A 10,274-nucleotide genomic window follows, 5' to 3' on the forward strand; every position below is an offset into this window, starting at 1 on the left:
AAACAGTCCTGAACATGTTGTAGTAAGAATTTGGGTTTGCTGTCTCTTCTCTGTCCGGCACAGGTTTACCTGAAATCGATGATGTTAAGTGAAGCAACAATGTGACAGTTACTCTGTCCACAACATTTTGTGCATTTATTAAAATGGAATGTTGAATTTGTAATTTCTGCAACACCATCTTCACTGCATCTAAGGTAGCAGCCTTGATGAATCCTGACCCAGTGGAGTCACAACTGCCATTAAGACTCCAACAAAGAGTGCCATCTACATACTTGTTGTCCTTTGGATTCCTTCATCTCAGTCCAGTGGTTTAGTTCCTCTTCTCCAGAACTGTTCAGCCCTAAAGAAATCCAGCCTATCATTTCTTTTCGTTTCATGCTGCGTTTGTTATACACAGACAATATGAGTGTCACATCAGAAAGCTGAAACAACGCCACCTGAAAAATAAAGGTCTCTTTGTATACTGGATTTGGTTGCCCTCTTCGAATGGATGTCTTGCATTTGGACATCTCTTGACCCATGGAATTCAGCAATGTCAGCTTAACATATGTATCTACAAAACAAACAATTTGGAACATGAGCTGTCTTAAATAATAGATTCCTCTTCCTAAAATATAACATCTTTAAGGTTATGGTGTATACCATATTAAATTTTGAACAGCTAGCTGAACTTAGCAATGTAACCATACAGAGGAACACATTTAATTTCAGCTTTTACTTACTTAATTGTATTTATTTACTATAACAAGTTTACTTACTTAAAGGTATACCTCATAAACCTGCTCCTGTTTGTTAACCCTTGCTTATTTGCATCAAGCAGACACGGATAGCATTAACACTTAGCAAGCTACAACTGGCCACAACACTGTAAAGCATATTAGAATTTTAAAAAGTAACGTAAACAGGTGAACAAAAAGTGAAATAAAAAAATTACAAGTAAAAAAGAGAAAGATGTAGCGCAGTGATAGCATAAAGGGAGCTCAAGATGAAATGTTTGCTAAAAATTCCTCTGCTTGGATGTGGTTTCATATTCAGTCTTTTTGGCTGTATTTTAAAAATACGGAGATATAACAAAATGTGCGGAAAAACTGTTGCTTACTCATGTGAGTAAAGCAGCTTGAGCCTAATTTTTGAACAAAGTTATTTAATGCATGGTATGATGAATTATTTGGGCACAGTTGCTTAAGATGCACATTATGGTGCTTTTCAGAAGGATTATGTTCAAGCTACGATTAAACAATTTAGGCCACAGTCCAAAATCCTACACACACAGAAGACCCCTGTTCTCTTTTATACAAACCTAGAGCACTTTACTGATCAGAGAAAAGAACAGGGAAGCTTCTGTTTATGTGGAACTCCATGTGTACACTGGAGCCACTGGATCACAGAGATGAATTCATTAACACAACATCTGACACTGGCACAAAAATGGCTTTCATTGTTATTCTAGTGTTTTTCAACTTGCCTGGGGAGAAACACCCTGAATTGGAGTGTGGGGCCTCTGAATACTGTCAGTGGCACCAGAAATTTGTATTGTCTTTCTTACAGACTTCTTACACATAAGGCAGTTTCTCTGTCCTTTGGAGGCTGTTATGTATACATGTCATTGGAAATTTTTGATGGACAAAAGATTACAGAAAAACTGTGTCCAGGTGGTTCTTTCACATTTTCACTTCACAGATCATTGAATACCATCATCCATAGTCAGAGATAAGGTCTGTCTCCACACTAAGAGTACAACCGTTAATTAATGTACATTGTCAGAAACCAACATGGTGGAGAGCAGTAGAGAGCTTTGCACTGGCAGTTTTCTTTTGCATGAAAAAGACAACATCCAATTAGGTTCTACAGAAACTCACCTCGTATTATATAAACCTGTCCACCTATCAAGTGTTTTAGACAACAGAACAGTCCATCTGACAACAGGGGGTGGAAAGCAGTAAAAGAAATAATGACCAGATGTCAATAGTTGGGTGAGAGAGGATCAAAGGTTAAAGTTTAAGAGGAAACATTATTCACCAGAGTGGAAGAAAACAAAACCTTAACATTTCATTTTAGAGAAAGGAATCAGACAAAAGGATTGGTGGGTACAATTTAATGAAATGATAATTTTGTAAGGTCACAGTGTAATCTTTAAACCAAAAAAAAATTACACCGTTTCAACTAACAGGATATCTTAATGTTTATACCTATTATGGTTTTAATCATACAGAACACAGAGATTCATGCAAAAGATCAGGCTACTGCACTATAAACCATAGACCTTCCTCTTTTTTATGCAAACTATAGCTTTTTGAGTAAAGGTCAACCCTCTGACCTCTTAAACTAGGGTATTCTCATTTGAGGTCAGTGGGATTACAATTAGGTAAGCAGTCACTGAATTGCACCCTGTGTATATTACAAACAACACAATGAAAAATAATTGGACTGAAAAGTTAATTTGGCTGGTACACCCTTGTTCTTAATTCACCTACACGCTTACATTTAACACCACTTCATTCATCTGAAATAAAGTGCTGAACCTAAAGAATAGGATCGTCCTAAATATAGTTAAAGATGCATGACTTCTCTAGTCACACTGTTAGTACCCGTTTCCTACTCAACACACCACTGGGGGCAGCTCCAAACAAATACACAGCAGGGGACTGTTGCATAGACCTTTGATGATTGCAAAGGGGTAACCAATGTTAGTCTGTCATAGCAGGGGGGGAAGGTCCACCAGCCACTTAAAGACTAAGAAGATTTATTTCAATATGAGCTTTCACAAGTCACACTAACTTCATCAGATAGTTTTTCCTTCACATATTAATCTGACAAAAAGGGCATACTGAAATAAATGTTGGATTCAGGTGGGTAGCTGTGTTGGTCTGAAGCAACAGAACAAAATTTGAGCCCAGTAGCACCTTTAAGACCAACAAAGTTTTATTCAAGGTATAAGTTTTTGTGTGCATGCACACACCTTCAGATACATTGAAATAGAAATTACCAGTTAGTCTTTAAAGTGCCACAGAGCTCTCTACAACACCACAATGAGAAGAGGAACCTTTGAAAGCACAAGAGTTCCCTGTGTGTATCACAGCACCTGCATACATATACAAGGAACCTCATAACAGTTTCTGCACACACATTCATTTATTTATTTGAACATTTATATCTTTTTTCCCTTACAACTGGAGCTTCAAAGTGGCTTACAAAACCCATAAAAATATAACAGAAAGAAAGACAGACAGACAGAAAGGTAGATACACAGAAAGATAGATATGGGTCTCGATTCAGATATAGCAACAACAATAAACAGACAGGACAGCAGAGGGACCTACTTTTTCATAGCATTATTCTTGGATATTTCTAGTTGTAGAACTGCTAAAATGGTTTTATGTTTTGTTTTAAATGCTTGTGATGATCCAGATTACCCAACTGCAAAGAAGTTGTCCCTATGGTTATTCTAATGTATTTCTTGAAATTCCAGATATGAAGGCTCTCACATTCATTGTAGTCGGAATAACAACTTTGTAAGAACAGATTCATGCACAAATCTGTCTTTTCCATTGAAATCGGCAGGACAAGCTTCATGGGAGGAGAGTTCTCTGCATATTCTGCAATCTGCTGGAACTAGGTTGTGAAGTGTAGTCAAGCAACTGAAAGCATATTCTCACATGTTCTTGAACCTTCCACAAATCACCAGTAATATTATCGAAGAACATGAAACCTCCATGTTTCAGACCTATAAAGCCATTAGGGTAGAAAACAGTGTTGCCATTACCTGTAACTGATGTTCCTCAAGTGGTTGCTTGTGCAGTCACACATAGGTACTGCTGCCCTTGGCACACCTACCAGAGGAGATGTCAAAAGCTCTAGAAGTGCATGAGGTGCTCCTCCCCTCCTCTCAACAGCTGTTTTCCTGCCCTTTTTGGCATGGTAGGGGACAACTGCCTATCCTTCAGTTCCTCAAGCCCATCACTGGAGAGAGCAATCAGAGAGACCAATGCAGCTCACGGCAGGGTCAGAGTGAGGGGTATGCAATTGCACAGGCAACTGCTTGATGAACAACACTTACAGGTAAGAGCAACCCTGTTTTCATCATTATGGTGCCTGGGCAGTCAGCAGCAAGGTGACTTATGGGATAAGGACAGTGGGGTGAACTCTAGTTGAACACACTTTCTGACCTCTGCTTGCTTTGAGGCATCAATGTCCATGTAATAGTGTTTTGCAAAGATGGAGGATGAAAACCGTATGGCTGCTTTGTAAATGACATTGATTGACAGACAATGATGGAAGGCTGCAGAGGTCACCTGTGCTCTTATGGAATGAGCAAAGACCTATAGAAACAGAAGGACAAAGGACGACCCTTGAGCGGAATATCTTAAGGCATGGGGGGTCATGGATGCCAGCCTCCAGGTAGAACTTGGGGATCCCTTGGAATTACAGCTGGTATGACTTCCGGTTTCAGCAACTTGAATGGCGGATGTGCTCCTGCGGTTCTCCGTGAGGAGCGGACTGTAACGCGGTGGTAGGGAGGGGTTTCAGACAATTCCGGACCCCCCCGGGGCCCTTGTAGGGGGTCCCCAGCCTGGAACACAAGGAGTGCCTCTCCCAAAGCTGAGGCTGAGGGATACAGGCTCTCCGATGCTCCTAAATGTCCTGCCGCTGCGGCTCCATTCTGGAGGTGAGCGGCGCATGCCGGTAGAGTGAGCAACAACCCAGCAATGATTGAAAGTCTCCCTACATTCAGGGAAGAAGATTAAGTTTGAGTCCTGACAATTTTGCAGTCAAACAGCTAAGCGGGCGATCCCCTCTGTAAATCCATAATCTACTAGAGGAGGGGGTGGAGCCGGTCTCACCTCAAAGCAGAACTTAAATCCAGAGTTAGAAAGAGGGGAAGCCAATTAAAAAGTATCTCACAACTCAAATAAAGTGGAGATTAGCCAGAGGCTATAAGCAAATAAACTTTCCAAGATTTAATCGAAACTTTCACTAGTGTAAACAAAACTTTGGTGGGCTGAAAATGGCGCCCAAGATAAGACCTTCTTCAGGAAGTATCAGCTCAGCCGGAGCATCCTCTAAACAGGAAGCCAGTGTAGATTTCCCAAATATGTTAAATGCTGCATTGCGCCTTCTGCTGGAGCAGATGACTCAACAATAGAAATTTTGAGTCTCTCCAGAAACAGCAGCAAGAAACTAATAAGAAAGTTGAAAAAGCAACAAAAATGCTGAAAAAAAGTGGAAGATAAGGCCAAACACTTATCTCAGAGACTGGAGACAGTAGAAAAAGTGAAAGATTCTGAGAAACAACAGATATTATTACTGCAAATGGAAAAATCGCTATATAGCATGAGATTCCAGGGTGTCCTGGAACAGAAAGGAGAAAATCTCAAGGAAATTTCAAGTGGAGCATTGGCATTGTTGGTGGATTATAAAGCAGACTTTCTACAAAGTGAGATGGATGTGGTGTATTGGACGTATTCTGAATACATCAAGAAAAATAATCTGCCTGGCGAAATATTTGTGAGATTCTCTAGAAGAACTACTCGGGATGCAATACTTAAAGCAGTCGCCTTTTTACCCTAAAAATCAAAATGGAAGATATAAAAATCTTGAAAGACATTCCATTTGAAATAAGAAAGAAGAGACAACAGTATAAAAAATTGAAAATGTTTTTTTCAGAAGAATGCCACTGCCTAAAGATGGATTATACCAGAAGGACTTATTTTCAACTTCAAGGATTTTAAGCAAAAGATAGTATCTGTTGCAAAAGCCAATGCTTTTTTGGAGAAACATCAAAAAAAAAATACAATGGAAAAGAAAGAAGAGGACTACAAAGCGGAAGAAGATGACAGTGAAGGTGTCTTGGGAATGACTTCAAATTCATCGACACTTCTTCTGAAGAAGGTTCAGATTTTGACCTAGGAGTAGCCGCCCCCCAAAGATCTAAAGCCTAGAGGGAAAAAGGAGAAGAAATAGACGTGGACACTGAAAGCTTTTTACGTTACAAGTTGATAATCCACTTTATCTGATTATTGTGTTTTATAATGTTTGTACTGTTTTGATCTTTATATGAAATTGAAGCTTAATCTTCAACATTATGTTTAAAGTTGGGGGGGGGCTTGGTAATGAATTACAACGTTGTATAAGGTCTTGTTAGCTGTGTAGTTTTAGTAGGTACCAGTGTCCCTGTTCCCTTAATTTGTAGAAAATAAAAACATTTTAAAAAAGAAAAGAATTACAGCTGGTATACCCCCAGAAGAACATTGCGCTTTGTAGACCAGAATCTATTGGTGGTCCCTGGCTTGAGGGATGTCTGGCTGTTTTTGACCAGAGCCAGGGCATTTTCCACCCTGGCTCCAACCTAGTGGAACTCTCTGCTGGATAATATCTGTGCCCTGTGGGACTTGGGACAGTTCCGCAGTGCCAGTAAGCCAGAGATGTTCCACCAGGCATTTGATTGAGGACAGCAACAGTTGGATCCTCTGGCACTCCTGCCCCCGCCCCCATGAGGCGGTGGCACCGTTGAAATTTTAACATCATCTTTTAGGTTAATTATTGTGTTTTACTGGTTTTTATATTTTAAATCCTGAATCATATGAATTATCATGTACGCAGCCCTGAGCCCTGCTCTGGTGGGGGATGGCAGTTTAAATCCAAATAAATAAATAAATAAATAAACAAAATCTCCAGACTACAGAGATCAGTCCCCCTGGAGAAAATGGATGCTTTGGAGGGGGGACTCTGTGGCCATTGTACGTCACTGAGGCCCCTGTCCTCCTCAGGCCCCATCTCCAAACCTCTAGGCTTTTCCCAACCCGGACCTGGCAACCTAACCCGCCCCCCACCAACTCACTAGCCCTATGGGCAGATGTACAACAACTAGAAAAATGACCTTCACAGTAAGGAGACATAAAGGACAGGTGGCTAATGGTTCAAATGGCTTAGATATCAACAGGGACAAAACAAAAAAGAGGCTCCATTGCAGTACTGGGTGGGAAATAAGGTAAACTTTTTTAGTAAATCATTAAGAAAAAGAAAATATTCCCAATGTGTGATGATGGATCTGCCTGCCATGTGGACATAAAAATCAGCCATTGCTACCCAGTGTACCTTAACTGAGGAAATAGAGAGACCATCTTGAGCCAGGGATATGAGATATTAAAAAGGGTCCTCTAAAGGATGGGAAACAGGACTTTGCTCTTTCTTGCTGGCCCACAGAATAGATTTCTTCCACTTGAAGGCTTCTTGAAACTCACCATGTGGAAGGCTTCTTGAAACTCACTAAAAGTTCTTGGATCTTGGCCAAGAAAGAGAGGTTTAGAAATTAATGAGCCACACCATCAAATGTAGGTTGAGAACATTTGGATGACAATAGGCATCCTGGACGAGCAGATTCTTGTCTGGAAGAAGGGGTAATTTCCTGGGGAAAAATGGCAAGCCTACAAAGCAGCCATTTTCTCAAGGTGAACTTATCTCTGTCACCTGGAGATCAGTTGTAATAGCAGGAGATCTCCAGCCACCACCTGGAGGTTGGCAACACTACTTCAGGGGGTGCAGGAGAGGGTTGAATACCCAGATTTGGAGGGGTCTCATGTGCAGTCTCATCAAGACGAATAGGCCCAGAAACCTTTGAATGAAGAACGTTGGCTGCAGTCTACAGCATTGAAATTTGTGTGTGACGGCTTGAATGGTGAATACTCTTTTCTGGGGAGGGAAAACTTAGGCTTAAGAGAAATTCAAACTGCCCCTATAAAGGGCACTCTCTGAGTGGGTTCTAGGATTGATTTTTTAAAAATTGGCCTGAAGGTGGAGGCCTTTGAGAGTATGAAAGATCAACTGGATGTGGGTAAGAAGCCTGTCTTGTGACCAGGCAATGATTAACCAGTCAAAATAGGGGGAAATGGTGCAACCCTACCCTACCACCTCTGGCGGGCAATGACTACTGCAATGACTTTTGTAAAGACCCTGATGTCAGTCTGAAGGCAAGGAAGGCTGCCCCACACTGGAAGTGGAGGTACTTTCTGAACGTGTGTCTTCCAGTAATGTGGAAATAGGAATCAAGGTGGTCTAGAGTCACCATGAAATTAAAAGACGCCTGCTCCTTGGGAGGAAAGCGATGGCGAACCTAAACAGCATGATAAAAAGTAGAGACATCTCCCTGCCAACAAAAGTCCGCATGGTCAAAGCAATGGTATTCCCACTAGTCATGTATGGCTGCGAGAGTTGGACTATAAGGAAGGCCGAGTGCCAAAGAATAGATTCTTTTGAACTATGGTGCTGGAGAAGACTCTTGAGAGTCCCTTGGACTGCAAGAAGATCAAATCAGTCAATCCTAAAAGAAATCAACCCTGACTGTTCCCTGGAAGGCCAGATAATGAAACTGAAGCTCAAATACTTTGGCCACCAAATGAGAAGGGAGCACTCACTGGAGAAGACCCTGAAGCTGGGAAAGATTGAAGGTCAAAGAAGACGGGGACGGCAAAGGATGAGATGGTTGGACAGTGTCATCGATGCAACGAACATGAAATTGAGCAAACTTCAGAGGACAGCGGAAGACAGGAGGGCCTGGCGGGAGCTGGTCCATGGGGTCGCGAAGAGTTGGACTCGACTGTGCGACTGAACAACAACAACAAAAGAGTCACCTGAGAGCAATATAGGGAGTATATCCAAAAACAAAATCATTCTGAACTTTTTTATTAGAAGAAAGGAATTCAGCTTTCTGTGATAAAAGTTTGCTCTTTTCCCCATTTATTGTGTAGCAGAAAATACCTGGCATAAAAGCCAAGCAGTGCCGGATTTATGTATAGGCTAAAACAAAATCATTCTGAACTTTTTTATTAGAAGAAAGGAATTCAGCTTTCTGTGATAAAAGTTTGCTCTTTTCCCCATTTATTGTGTAGCAGAAAATACCTGGCATAAAAGCCAAGCAGTGCCGGATTTATGTATAGGCTAAGTAGGCTGAAGCCTAGGGCCACTAAATCTAGGGGGCCTCCACAGCCCTGCCCTCCCAGTGGGCAGTCTCCCCTCTCCCAAAATTGCAAACCCAAGACTTCATGCGAGGGCAGAGCAACTTGGACCCAGCAACTATGAGACTCAGGGCCAGCCAGTGGGGCCCAATTTGAAACTCTGGGGCCCAACTGGAAACATTTTTGTGGTGCCCCAGTTCACAGCCAAAGTCTGCAGAATCTTAGAGATATAAATAAAATCCATCTAGATTGCCCTGGTGCGGGGGCCCCCTTAGGAGCAGCCCGCGGGTAGCCCAATTTGGCCAAATTGCTCCAATTGCCTTAAGGCCAGCCCTGATGAGACTGCAGGGGTTGGACTGACAAGCCCTGCCCCTTCTAGATCCCTGGTGCCACTATTCAGAGTACAGACTCCAGCACTGCCAACATGGCTGGTAAGTACAACAGTATGCAGCAAAAAATAATAGAAAAAAACCAATTTGCAAGATTTATTTCATGCACAGGTCACTCTTTAAATCTGGTGGGCCGTTCAGCTGTGGATTGCTGCCTCGATGCAGTGAACTGTTTGGCATTATCAATGAAATTATACCTTCTTTTCATCCTCCACAAAGAGATGGGCAGTTCTAAAATCATTTTTGCCACCTCAGTCTAAAGTGCCTAAATATTTGTCAGACACTAGGTGGGACGCACACGCAAAAGCCACAGAAGCTGTTTTGGAAAGTTACAGTGCTATCACTGATGCCCTCAGTCATTCGTACTCTGATGTTAATGGGAGGGGGGAGACCAGGCTTCAAGTGAACAGTCTTTTGCAGAAAATGGAAGAACTGGAATTTGTGTTTATGCTGCATTTTTGGACCCATGTGCTAGGTCATTTTCACAAGGTCAGCAAAGCCCTTCAGAAATCAGGGCTGTTATTGAGTTCTTGCGCAAGTTTGTACAGTTCACTTCTGGATTTTTTAAGGAAAATTAGAGAAGATTTTTATGAGCTTAAGAAACAAGCAAAAGCCACCTTGCCAAATGTTAACTACAAAACAAGGAGACAAAGAGTAAGGGAACGGCAAAGAAATTACAGAAGTGCACCTGATGCCTTAGATGCAGTTTCTTCAAGAGATAAGTTTAGGATAAAATCCTTTATTCCTATATTAGATGCACTTGAAGCCAATTTAAAAAGAAGTACTGTGTATAGTGATGTTACACAATTGTTTTCTATTCTTGCTAATCTGACAGCATCTAAGCAAGAAATTCAGCAAGGTGTTGAACTGTTGATGGAAGTGTACCCAGAAGATATTGACCTGAAACTTACTGATGAACGTTTGCACTAACAAA

At 41.5% G+C, this 10,274-nt stretch overlaps 1 protein-coding gene across 1 annotated transcript in view; it reads right to left on the minus strand.

Moving 5' to 3' along the window:
• Positions 1-239: 239 nt before the first annotated feature.
• Positions 240-10,274, minus strand: part of SYT14 (synaptotagmin 14) — a 103,943-nt gene continuing 93,908 nt past the window's right edge. The window contains exon 6 of the mRNA XM_015412105.1: positions 240-553. Coding sequence (XP_015267591.1) covers positions 240-553 — 314 coding nt within the window. The remainder of the gene's footprint in view (positions 554-10,274) is intronic.

Source organism: Gekko japonicus, unplaced genomic scaffold, assembly GCF_001447785.1.
Source record: "Gekko japonicus isolate JY-2015 unplaced genomic scaffold, Gekko_japonicus_V1.1 scaffold1609, whole genome shotgun sequence".
NCBI classification, from domain to species: Eukaryota; Metazoa; Chordata; class Lepidosauria; order Squamata; family Gekkonidae; genus Gekko; species Gekko japonicus.